The 13,701-nt window shown below is 36.4% G+C and overlaps 1 protein-coding gene across 4 annotated transcripts in view; it reads left to right on the plus strand.

Moving 5' to 3' along the window:
• The window catches only part of PNPLA8 (patatin like domain 8, phospholipase A2), a 35,740-nt gene extending 22,512 nt beyond the window's left edge, over positions 1-13,228 (plus strand). For all 4 annotated transcript variants that reach the window (XM_085219508.1, XM_085219524.1, XM_019612640.3 and 1 more), the window contains exons 9-10: positions 10,734-10,929; positions 12,368-13,228. In XM_085219508.1, the coding sequence (XP_085075634.1) occupies positions 10,734-10,929; positions 12,368-12,642 (471 nt within the window). In that variant the 3' untranslated portion in view covers positions 12,643-13,228. The remainder of the gene's footprint in view (positions 1-10,733; positions 10,930-12,367) is intronic.
• The last annotated feature ends 473 nt before the right edge of the window (positions 13,229-13,701 follow it).

The raw sequence follows: 13,701 nt of genomic DNA on the forward strand, positions 1-13,701 counted from the left end.
GATTTTTTTAATTTATCAATATAGTATGCATTCTTTGTATGCCAAAAGATTCAGTATTGTAGTACAATGTAGGAAATATGGTGGTCTTCTGTGGATTTTTTTTTTTTAGTGGATTGGAAACTTGTATTAATTTATCAACATAGTCTTTTCTAGTTTAACCTATATATAATCTACTTCTGCATTGCTTGTGTTTCTACATGATTCAAAAAATAGAGAAGGCCAAAATGTGAAAATACTTGTAAAAAGCCTTGGAAAACTCAGAAAGGTAAATACAATGAGATTTATTTCTCAGCACTGTCATTTGGGACTCTAAAGGATTTTATATAGATGCCAGGCTTTGTATTGGCTTATCACTCAATTGTATGTTGAAATCTGAATGAAAGACACTCTGTCATTTGATTTGACTTCAAATGTGTGAAAATACTTACTTTTACAATGGATTTTTTTATAGTCAGTTTGCATATTCTCTTTTTATTTTATCTAGCCTTTGTTAAAATTGATGTCTTTCTCAGAGTGCGTGAAAGAATTGGATGAGAGCTGTGTGTAAGGTTGAGATCAGTTCTTAAAGATGTTCTGTGTAATGCTAGCTGTATATGCTGCAGTCATGCCTGAGCTGAACTGTGGCTGCTCACTTTAACACTCGCATTTCCATCCATACACATATATTTATACACGCATGTGTATTTGTGTACACACAGTCATGCCCTTTCTCTGGGAACATTCCAGTCTCACTTCCTGTATTAGCCTCTGTAAATGTTTGAGAGGATTGTAGTGTGTTAATTTATTAATAAGTTAATAAATTATTTCTATAACTCTTCTGATAGAACTGCTAAAAGATATTTCCAGGTGCCCGAATGCTTTGTTTTTATTTGTGCAGTTGATAACTTGATGCCAGGTTTGTTAATTTCCATTAAAAAAAATAAGCAGTTAAAAAAAAAAAAAAAAAGAAAACAAATAGCAATGTTTACATTCTGGTCAACCGTGCCATGCTATCTTGTTCCACTCTGTCAAGAAGGAAAAACAGCGCAGCTGTCGGTAGATGAGGGGAGGAGGATTAATATTCTTTGTGGTTCAAAAGAGGAAGACATTAGCATTCAAAGGGATTTAATCCCTGTAACATGCTTCTCCAGGAACCGTGCAAGTCGAGAGAGACCGAGTCGTGATGTCACAGCGTACAAGCTGTACTGCCACATATCAGCTTTTTGATATTAAAATCTATTTAAGAAGCACTGAGTTTCTCTTAAGCTCTCTCCAGGCCTCCTACAACCGGTGATTTTTTTTTTTTTACCCTACTTCTCACAGAGGGGTGTCATTTTTTTTTTTAAATTGCTCTTCTGTAGTGTAAAAAGCATTTCTTTTTTAGCTGTTCAACAGTGTCACTTCAGTAGACAGTGCAGTATGCTGTGCAAATTGCCAATTAATTAATAGAGCAATTTGAGATTTAACAATCATTATGCACACTTCACTTACTCGATTTTACGGTAAAAACTAAACTTGATTAATTAGGGCATGGAGAGGATGGGAAGAAATTTAACAAAGCCATACATTTTTCTCAAAATAAAATATGCACTGTTTGACACAACTTTTTCTTAAGTATGTTCCCGTGATTTCACTGCTTTGTTACAATTCATTTAATAAAAAACTAGTTTTGTCTTACAGTAATGCTCAAATAATAATATTTTTCCAGACCACCTTTGAGCAAGATCAAATATTGAAGTGGTTGAGAAATCAGCAGCTGATCTGTTAGTTGAGCATTAATAATCCAGGAGAAACAATGCATATGGTGAGAACATGAACTAGAAATAAAATATATATATACAGTAATATAATATGTAACTAAAACTTCAAGTTTCCTCTCAGTGGAGGGGAAAAAAAAAAACACATTTTCTTCATATTCTTTAGACTTCTTTCCTTTTAGTCGAGGGTAAATTTGCAAGTGCCATGTCATGTTTGTAGCTTGTTATGAGAGAGGCCTTCAAAAGTGATTCGCTTAATAGATCCTACCCTAATTGGTTTTACATGGTAGCTTTTAAAATTAGATTCAAGGGTACTTCCCAGGCTCTAAGAAGACACAGAATATAGGTCACATTGGAGTTCTTTTCATTCTTAGGATATGCCACGGTGATCAGCATGCACCAGAGCTTATAGAGACTGTGCTTTAATAGGTGTATCTTGTTCTCACAATGATAGAAACAAATATTTCTTTGTTTCTGTCTACTTGTTGCCATACACATTTTGTTCACTACGTGGATATGTGCAGTTCGTTTTCTCCTGTGGATTCTGTGGATTTGGTTAGCAGCTCATAGGGTGAATGGCCAAAGGGCACTTTACCAGCCTTCACGAAAATGCTGTGTTTACTGCAGCAGTGTTACTTTGCAGAATAGGCTGCTTTTAGGATTCCCATCAGAGACTTGCTAAATGACTTCGTTTTGGAAGATTTGTTTAGTGAAAGGAAATAGAGGGTGTGTTTTGTTTAGGCATTTAATTTGGAAGCTTTATGATGTGTATCTACCATGATTCAGAGTGATTTGTTACTGTAAATGCAATATTTCAGTGTGCTTATATGAAAAAGGAAAAAAAAAAAATCACTCCCAAAGGAGCTGTATTAGATTGCATTATTTTTTTATTTATATTTTTTCTTTACTTTCTCAATCCATGTGTCCTTACTAACACCATTTACCAGCAGTATTTGCTATAACTAAATCTTGTAAAATCAGAACAGACTGGTATAAAAAAAAATAAAAATAAAAATGAAGAGCTGAGGCAGTGTAGTAGTGTGTCCAGTCAGTCTAGGTTGCTCCTCTAAAGTGCTGATGTCACTGGCCATTGTTTCTTAGGAGATCATAAAGCACTATTTTCTGTCAGTTATACCTGTAATTTTTATTTCAAGCTGTACATCTGTCTAAAAGTGACTTGGAAGGGACCATGTTTCCTTATGAAATAGCCTTGTGATGGTTGTGGAGGAAAGCCTAAGAGAGCGCTGTTACTATTGATACAGTTACCTTGTTTATGATATATGGTGGTCTGATGCGTGTTGCAAGTAATCACTTCATGCTTTGTCATGTGCCATCCACTCTGATTTGCCTTCTGCATTGTAATTTAGTTTAGGAAACTGCCTTCTTTTTGTCATGGATGCAGGTCTTAGTACCACAATGGTGATACTTTTCACCATGCATAGAAAATGTGGATGAAGTTGATTGGTTAATACCAAGTACATTCACATTAGTTGAATGGGGTACAATGCCTAAGCCCTGTTTCCTGTGCTGAGCTTCTCTTTTTGTGCATGGATTAATCTATAGTGCTAATTTTGCAAATCCCAAGCAGGCTGGAGATCTCTTTGATTATTCTGTACGTTGCAGTTTTTCTCCTACTGAGTTGTGTTCAACTATGGCTTTACTAATAGTGTACCTTTTTATATATTTTTATCTCATTTTTGAGAATTATTTCAGCTGGCATTTCCTTGGGGGGGAAAAAAAACAAGAGAGCACAGATCAAAACAGTTTGCCTTGGGTCAAATCCAGTCCTCTGTCATCGTTGCCAGTTGCATTATAGACTGCAGTTCATAAACATGTAAAGCTGTCTTTACTTTTGCTACCCTTGTAAAAGGTTATTTTGAGAAGGATATTTCTTCATCTTTTGATGGCCAGAAGATTTCTGATTTTGTTTATTCGTAGCTGTTCATAGTGGATACGAGTTCTCTTTGTGCCTTAGAGAATTAAACTGTTCTCTAGTTTAATTAACTCTTCTTTTACTGGTATTTACACCCCTTCTCCTCATAATTGACAATACAAATACTAAGTTGTTTATATCAAAATGTTGATTCCTTCATGGCAATTACCTCCAATAATTAACTTGCTTTTTCTTTTTGTCCATTTTAAGATCAAATCCTATAGTTATGAACCTGTTTTGTTCAGTTCCAATGTAATAAAATCTAACATTTGCATCGCAAAGAGTGAAACTATTAAATAATACAAATAGTTTGAATAGTTTTGTTTAAAAAAAAAAAATTGATGGGCTAATTTCATTTGAATTCACAGTATGAAAAGTAAAACTCCTCTTTAGCACTGCATGTGCTTTACAAACATAAGAGGGAGAAAAGAAGTTGGGATGTGTGTTTGGGGCCAGTGTACACTTAACAACAACCCAGCTTTTTTTTATTTACACTGCACGTGTTTGTTGTTGGGGAACCACGTTTTAAATTCCGTTGTTCATTGCTTAATTAACGTAATTAAATGTGGTACACAGTTTAGGCCTTTAATGGAATATCCAACTATATATTTCATTGCCCAATAATTCTTTCTAGCAAATCTTCATCAATACAATGTAAGTACATTTTCTGTGTCTGACATAAAAATTAATTCAGTAATGTCTTCAGAGCAGCTGGTCGTTTTCTGTGAATTAATGACCTGCTGGGATGAGTTAATAATTTAAGATAATCACCTAGCACTATACCTCTGCCAACCATTCATTCTAAGAAAATGTCAAGAGCAAACATGGCTAATGTAGAAGAAAATAATGAAAAATATATTATTAAATATTTAGCAATAGCAGTTGGTAGCTCTCAGAAGCATTTAGCATAGATTTGTATGTATATAAGCAACGTAGAGTGGCACTGTTAATTTTTAGAAAAATAAGAACTGTGTGGGAGAACAGTTACACTGAAAATTAAACTTAGTAAACTTTCAATCTTTATTGGATACTTCCTGTATTTTATGTAATGTGTTCTTAATATATGGTGGTGTTTTTTCAGCTGATGTACTACAAGTACGAATGTAGCTTTTAAAATATTCTAATTTTTTACTAATCAAAGTCAGAAATGATGGAAATATTAGTATCAGTGTCATTTAACAATGCAAATACAAATGCATTTAATTATATTTTCTGCACAAGTACTTTCTAAAGAGTTTTTCTGTTAGCCCATTCAAATGGAATCAGTTTTCTACTCTAACCTGGAGCAGTTGTTTGTCACAGTTCCAGTATTTGTTTTTCTAGTTAAAAAAAAAAAATAAAAAAAAATAGCCTTTATGAAATGATGATGAGCAGAAGACATTTGAGGAATATTGAAGGAGCATCTGAATTTCATTCAGAATCTCATTCTGAAATTCTTCGAACTTTGGTGTACAGGAGAATGCATTCATATTCTCACTCCTGCCTTCTACACTGAGAATGTTCACTGCTGCTCAGATGAACATACTGAGCTGATTTTGCAGAATGATTTCCAAAGCCTACTTTTTATTTAAGGAAACCAGGCTTAATGTTTTTGGAGTGTTTTAATTTTCAGGGCACTAATCTCTTACCGTAGTGTGGAAAGTCTTCAAGTCCTCACTTGAAACATTAAATTTGTTAAACACAGAATTTGAAAAGTACTTTTCAAAGTCTCTTCAGAATCTTAGCCTGTCTTGTCTTAGCCTGTGATAGCTTTGTACTAGTACTTCTTCCAGTCCTTCTGTATTTACAATGAAAAGTAAACAACAGAGCAAGTCTGTAGAAGTGAGCTAAAATGCAAAGCATGTCTGCATAAGCGGTGAGGTGAAATGGTTACTATGGAGCCTGCAAACTCAGCTTCCTAATGTCAGACTTGGCTTTCCTAAGTCATACCCTTCACCCAGTGCTAGATGATTTTCTTCACAAAGCTTAACATCACTTAAGTGAAACTTCAGGATGCTACATGCAGCAATTAGAAGGCACAACTTGAGACTGACAAAATTAAGAAATGCAGTGATAGCTTAGGGATAAACAGTGTGTTCTGAATTTCATTTAAAAAAGAAAAACAAAACTATCAACAGTAAAGTGTGATTCAGACTGCTTTTTTGTAACATCTTCAGTTGAAGAACTGTTTTAAAATTACTGGTTTAAATAGCTGAGTGGTGATTTTATGCATGTTCACCTTAATTATTTACATAAAAAAAGAATTCTCAGAAGGTTCCGTGCTTCCAGGCTCCTGAGTGGTCTGGAGCACTTCTTTTATTTGAGGTCTCTGTGTATTTTCCTTTGGATCATGAAGTAAACGGGGAACACTTGACAATATTTAAGCATGCCTGCCTTAATGCCCAGAACTGCATGAGCAAGGAATCTTCACCAAAGAGATTTCATTGGAGCATATACCTACAAAAAGTGCACTTCTGTTTTAAATAAATTGATCTGGTAGTCAAAGCACAAAGGAACCTTCTCTGCTTTGTAACTGTCAAAATACTTGGAGAAAATATTAACTACAGCTCTAGCATAGCTAGCACTGGGCACTAAAAGTATGGTTATGCTTGCATTGAGGAGTTCTAAAAAAACCTGTTTTGGGAAGAGGAATGTTTCATTAAGTTCACTTGGGATTTACTTGATAAAATGTTAAGCAAAGTATAACAACTGTCTGTTTGCTAGTTGGACAGCCTTTGGCAAAAGACTGAAAGCAAAGTCCGAGTGCCTGACTTCAGTGCTTTGCTGTCACAACCAAGCTTGTTTATACATTTATTAAGCTCCATTTTAAAACTTGTTTGATTACCTCCATTACTTTTATCAGATTTTTTTAAAATTTTTTTAATTTTTTAAGTTTTTTTTCCTACTGTTAACCTGCATGATGTAACTAGGGAAGTTACATACCCCTCTTCAGCACTTGCTTGCAGTAATGTTCCTACTCTAACACTCTGTGCTCAGTGTGCTGTCTGCAAATTAAGGTGACTGAAGTGTGACATGGTTTTGCAAGGTTTGGAGTATGAAGGAGTGTGTAAGAGTTGCCAGTGCACTGACTATAGCAGCCCAGGGAAGGGGTAACTTTGTATACTTGGGAAGTGGAAAAGTTTGCAGTTACACTGAGAACTAACTGAATGAGAGGAGATGGTGAAATGTAGTCAAGGACAATCTAAGAATGGGAGGACAAAGCAAATGAGTCATTGGTCTACTCTGGCTGGTTGCCTGGCACATAGTCAGACAATTGCATATTTTTGTGGATGTTGATCAGCAATTTTGTCATTTAAAGAGTTGCTGCAAGTCAGTCCTTCGGCTCATTTCCAAGGTATGTGCTGTGTGTGAAAAATGCATATTTGTGTTTTTGTTTTTTTTTTTTTTTTAAGACTCCAGACTATATTGGTGTAGTTCTGTATTTTGTAAGAAAGGCTTTTAAAAGTTTGTTTTACAGCTAAAATAATATGCATCATAACATGATTCATGTTCTGTTTCTTTAAAGAGTGTAGAACCTTAGGAAAGTGAAAGAGAATAAAGCCTCAGGAGGTTGTCTGGTCCAGCCTCCTGTTCAAAGCAGGATAAACTTCAAAGTTGGCTCAGGTTCCCAGGGCCTCACCAAGCTGAATTTTGAAAGCATCTAAGAACAGAGATTCTACAGCTTTCACTGTCTGCACTTTGTTCTGTGCTTTTTAAAAAGAGTCTAGCTAGAGATTCTCCCCCTTAGACAGAAGGCTGTGATTTGACTCCTCTTTGACTTTCTCTTTTTTCAGGCTAAATAAATCCAGTTCTGTGCATCATCTGCTATGTCGTTTTCTTCAGTTCCAAAACCATCTTAGTGGTTCTTTACTGTCCTCATCCCACTTCTTCAGTGTCTTGTTACTGAGTGTCTAAAACTGGACACAGCATTCCCAGTGTGACCTCATGAATACTGAATTGAAGGGAGTGATCACTTCACTTGACTTACTGATTATTATGCTTATAATGGAACTTTGGCGTCAGGCTTCTGAAGCTCATAGCGTAACTAAAACTATCACTTTATATCAACAAGATTTTTGCGTTGTTGTATGTGGCATAAAGAAACTGTTTGATTTACATTATTTGTCTTTGTATGAAGGCATTAGGAGAGCAGAATTGTGCTACCCAGTGTGGGTCCATTAAATCTATGCTCTTCAATTATTCATAGGTTGCTCCAAAAGTAACACCTCCTGTTTATCTCCATGGAAGCTACAGCAGATACAAATAGCACAATAACACTATCTGATAGAGCAAATTATCAGCTACACAACACACTTTCAACAGTCACCACTGTTAGCTGTGCATTTTTGCCACTAATGAACAAAAGCCTGTTTGCCATGCTTGTAAAAACCTGCACCAGGGGAAGTGCACCACTGTCACTGTCTCCACTGCTGAAATGTACCACCCGCTGCCTCACTGTGCTTGCATCCACTGTTTGTTCTCCATCAATATTCAGCAAGTGTTGATAAATGTCAATGTGTGCAATTTTTTTTCTACATAGGAATTCAATGACACACCTTTGCTTCATCTGCACTTCCATGTCAGACCCCATTCTGTCAGACTGCCCCTTTGCTGCCATCTGTCACACAGCAATAGCATGGAATAGAATATTGGTGGGAAGGTTGAACCTTTACTGCCAAACTGCCAACATCTGCCACTGACATCGTGGACCAGCATAATAAGATAGGAGGCATTGCTTTCAGAGCAGCCCTCATAAAATATGAGGTGCTTAGGGAACAAACCTCACGTGTCTCAGAAGGGACTTTTTGTGCAATTTTATACACATAGCGTATAGCTATATTAATTCTAGAAATTATATAAAAGGTATCTTAATGAATAATTACTGTCATTCCAGTAAACCTGAATTGAAAAGTGTTTAAATATGAAAATAGCTGCAGAAAGCTGTTGGTATTATTGTGGCACAGCTTTGGTGTGTGTATGCTGCGTGAAAAGATGTGTGGCCAGCTGTGTGAGGGAGGTGATTCTACCCCTCTGCTCTGCACTGATCAGGCATCACCTGGAGTACTGTGTCCTGATGTGGAGTCCTCAGCACAGGAGAGACTTGGACCATTGGAGCGTATCCAGAGGATGGCCACAAAATGATCGAGGGATGGAACATCTCTCCTATGAGGACAGACTGAGAGAGCTGGGGGCTGTTCAGCGTGGAGAAGAGAAAGGTCCAAGGAGACCTGGTGGATTCCTTTCTGTATCTGAAAGAGGATTATCAGAAAGGAGGGGACAGACTGCTTAGCCAGGGTCTGTGGTGTTAGGACAAGGGAAGTGGTTTCACTCTAAAATAGGGCGGAGATAAGGAAAAAGTTTTTTTCCGATATGGATAGTGAAGCACTGGAACCAGGTTTCCCAGTTATGTGGTTGATGCCCCGTCTCTGAAGACTTTCAAGGTGGGGCTGGATCAAGGCTGGGCAGCCTGATCTGGCTGTGGTGTCCCTGTTCACTGCTGGGGAGCTGGACTAGATGGCCTTTAAAGGTCCCTCCCAACTCTAAGGCTTCTATGATTCTGTGTTATTTTTCTTTGGTGTCTTATTTGTCAGTTTGATAAAAAATACAGTGGTATTTTGTTATTAACTATATTTTGATAACACTAAGCTTTCCCATGGTGGAAAAGAAATCATATTTCATTAAATTATATTTGCAAGATGAGTGGAAATTATTTGGTAAGCATTTTTTAATCTAGGTTATAAAGAAATAAGTAAGCACCATGAAGATAAGTATTAAGATTTCATATTAAGATTCATAGGGAATTGTATCAAGGACAAAGACATCTTTGTATTTTGTTTTCTGTGTGGAATTAAATTTATACGTAAGCAAGGATAATAGGCACTGAAAAGACTATTCATTTTAGCACTGTTTTGAGCAAAGTAGACAGTAGTCCAGAAGCAGTTCAAAGATCTTTTTGTAGGTTAAAATAGAAGCTTGATAAAAAAAATACCAACTCTTATCTCAGCAATCCCATTACTACTTGTCTAGCACAGCTGCAGTTAATAAAAGTTCCTGTAAAGTGTGCAGCAATTCCATAATGTTTTTCATTCTAAGCTCTGTTTGAATGTCATTGGTTTCTTTGTGATTCTTGTAATGTAATGGGCAGGTACAGGATATAGGTAGTTCAGAGAACTTTTGTATAGTGCTTATGCAAACATTCATCCATATTCTGTTTCTTCTATATTTTATATGGTTTTTTGAATGGTTATCAAAATCTTGGCCTCTACTATGATTAATTACTATTCTTAACTACAGAAATCTTGAAAACAAAGTCTCTCTTATGTTCATATATTCTATTGCTTGCATGTAGTATGCTTTTCTGAAGTTGGCTGTCTTAGAAGCCTAGAAGACAGAAGTACATACTGAAGTAGCAGGGATTACCAATTAAGTGAGCGAGTTCAATGCAGGGCCAGAACGATGATGAAGGGAGCATCTCAAATGAGGGGAAACAGAGAGCAGGGGCTGCTCAGCCTAGAGAAGAGAAGACTTGTGGGGAAGGGGTATCTTACCAATGTGAATAAATAAAGGTTTGGAGAGAATATAGAAGAGGGAATACCCTTAGAAAAGACGAGAAGTAACAACACAAATCAAAACACATTAAATTCCACCTGAATGGAAAAAAATTATGAGGGTGATCAAACACTGAAAGAGATTGCCCAGAAAGGTTTTGGAGTCTCCATGTGTGGAGATACTCAGAATCGAACTGGTTGTAGCCCTTGGCAGCACGCTTCAGCTGATCCTCTGCAAGGAAGGGGTTTGGACTACATGATCTCAGTCGGTCCTTCGTAGTCTGAACTATTCACTTACACCAGCAGAACTCACCAGAGATTCAAAGATGATCTGACAATGTTCATAAGCCCAGGAAACTTATCTATGTAGCTGCTGCAAAGCACAAACAGAGCACTTGCACGAAAGATGAAAATTATTATCTGTTTCATTGAGATGTTTTAATACAAAAACGCTATACCAGTTCAGTTTGTAATTGCAATTTTGTTTTATTGACATCATATATATTATTAACCTTTACATTCCTTTTTAATTTACAGGATGGAGGCTTGCTTCTAAATAATCCTTCTGCACTGGCAGTTCATGAGTGCAAGTGCCTTTGGCCAGATGTTCCACTGCAGTGTCTGGTGTCGCTGGGTACTGGCCGATACGAAAGTGCAGGGAAGACAAATGTCACATACACCAGTTTGAAAGCCAAACTCACAAACGTTATCAGCAGCGCAACTGACACAGAAGGTTAGTGTGTTAATTTGTCTTTGTTCTCTGGCTCTTTTCAGCTTTTTGATTATTCATAATTTCAATTCAGAGAACAATTTGCAACATTTTGTTTTTCCCTTTCTCTCTTTCTGACCCACTGGAACTTCTGCCTAAGTCATATAACCTATAGAAAGATCGTGTTTGTTTGACTTTATTGGTGTCAAAATCAAATGCAGACAAAAGGAGAGTTTTAAGTGATTGCTTTCAGGAAGCTGTTTTCACCCAGCAAGTGTTTGTAACAGGTTGTCCAGAGAGGTGGTGGGTGCCCTGTCCTTGGGGGGAACATTCAAGGTCAGGCTGGACTGGACTCTGTGCAACCTGACCTAACTGTGGGTGTCCCTGTTCATTGCAGGGGAGTTGGACTAAATGACCTTTGAGGGTCCCTTCCAACTCAAACGATTCTATGATTCTGTGATTCTAATTATAGCAAGAACACACACAGTAAAGCATGTCTCTTGTTAACTTACTACATGTAGTTAATGTTTTAATACTAGTATTACAGATTTTCTGGAGATGAGAATATGAGTGCGTTTCTCAGTGTTATTTCCATGAGTCTTCATCACTGTGCCATTGCTGAGCTCTTTTAGCTTATGAGGTCTCAGTTGTTAGTAGGCGGCTGATGACATAAGTAAACTGCAAAAATGAGAATTCCACTAGTAATCCAGCAGGATTTGTACAAAGGCATATTGAGAGAGGGAGTGGTAAAAATGCAAAGAAGGAAATAAGAGATGAAAGCTGGAAGTAGTCGTGGAAACGGAAGTTTAAAGGAGATATAAGAGGAGAGATCTTAAAGGAGGGAGAAATGAGGTTATGGAAGGAAAAGAAAAGAAGAAGCAAAGAGAGGAACAAATAAATATATTACATAGCCAGTTTATTTCTGTACTGCTTAACTTTCAGAATTCAGGCATTTTACAATTAATGAAAATTTCAAAACCAAAACCTGTGTTCATAATACATAACAGTTGCAGTTTAAAGAAAGCTTCAAAACTACTTATTTTTTTTTTACTGCAGACTTTGAGATAAGAGTTGAATATATAGCTCTGTTTTGATACTCTGTCTTGAGTATCCCGAGTGGGGATATGTAAGTTACATTACTACTGTTTGGAATGTGTTCTTTTTCATCAAGGAATGAACATACGTGTATCTGGATAGCTCACAAAGTCTTCTTGATTATCATGAATGCAGTTGTCGTAGAATAAAAGATGAAGCTTTTCAGCAAAAGCAGAGATAGGGGGTTGTTTGCAAAGTGAGTTTTATTTCTTTGTATAAGACAATAGTGGAAAAAAATGTACTTAGTAAAGCAGCACATATTTACACTTTCTGGGTCATGTCACTCCAGAGCACTTGTTGTTCAGATTGTAGGACTGTTTGCCTCTCGTGTAAATGTAACAGTTTCCTACATTTGTTTTCAATGCAGAAGTTCACACCATGCTGGATGCACTGTTACCCCCAGACACTTATTTCAGATTTAATCCTCTGATGAATGAAGACATACCTCTGGACGAAAGTCGGAAAGAGAAACTGAGTCAGCTGCAGACAGATGGAATTCGCTATTTAGAACGAAATGAAGAAAAACTGAGAAAAGCTGCAAAAATACTAACACAAGAAAAATCAACTTTACAGAAAATTCATGATTGGATAAAATTAAAGGCTGATATGTATGAAGGGTTTCCTTTTCTTTCCAAATTGTGAATACGTAATGCATGAAACTCTGTAAATGTAAATCTTATTTCAGAAAACTCATTCAGTACTCTAGAGGAACAGTGTTTATTGTGGGTGAACAACATCTTTGGAAGCTGTCCTTAGAATCTAGTGCAAGGATGGCTGTTTTGTGCACACTTACCTTGATATCAAGTTTTACGGTGTTAATTATGATTTTTGAACTTTAGGGATCTTACTGTTGTTCTTATTCAATTTGTTGAAGTCGGTAAAACTGAAAATTATGAAAACGATGCATTTTTCAATGTATGTACCATATTTATAATTGGAGCAAGATTCGGTCAGCCACCAGGCTCATTGAAAATAAACGAATTAATGACAAATAAAATCTTCACTCACCTTAGGTAGGCAGCATACTTGTTAGGCTCTTATGTAGCCAGTGAATTTAATAGAAATGAAACCAAAAACAAAAAGAAACTTTGCTTGTGTTAATTGCACTTTTACATTTGAAAGATAACCTCTAAATTCTTTTTCTTTTCAGTGGTTTTTGTACATAACTATTCAGTAAGATGTTTGGATGACTATAAATGCCATATTAAATTATGAAGATTAACTGATATTTTTAAGACTTGCTGCCTTTTTTTTTTTTTTAATGACTTCAGATTGGTTTGTTCATTATTTGGAAATAATCCCAAGCCCTCCAACTTCATTTGAGCTGCTGTTCTTATCTGAAGGTAAAGGAAATAAAACTTTAAAAAGTTCACTAGTTATGCAAGTGAGAAGCTTGTTATAGAAGCTTCAGTTTTTGATGCCAAACTTCAGACGTCAAGAAAAATTTAGCAGTTGGTACTTGAAATAATAAATTATGCATTGCCTTTTATCTTTCAACTTTCATACGTACACTCTCTTGAAATTATGTGAAGTTTTATTTACAGCTTACTATGGTCTTACTACTCATTGCATTGCAACCTCTTGCTTATGTTAAGCGAGGTGGTGTGGTAAGCAGTGCCGATTCAGTATGTTAATGAAACATTTTCAACAACACTATTAGAAACACTGTAAGTGCAATGAAATGTGAGTTAGCTGCTGTCA

This window comes from Meleagris gallopavo, chromosome 1 (genome assembly GCF_905368555.1).
Source record: "Meleagris gallopavo chromosome 1, MGAL_WU_HG_1.1, whole genome shotgun sequence".
NCBI lineage: Eukaryota > Metazoa > Chordata > Aves > Galliformes > Phasianidae > Meleagris > Meleagris gallopavo.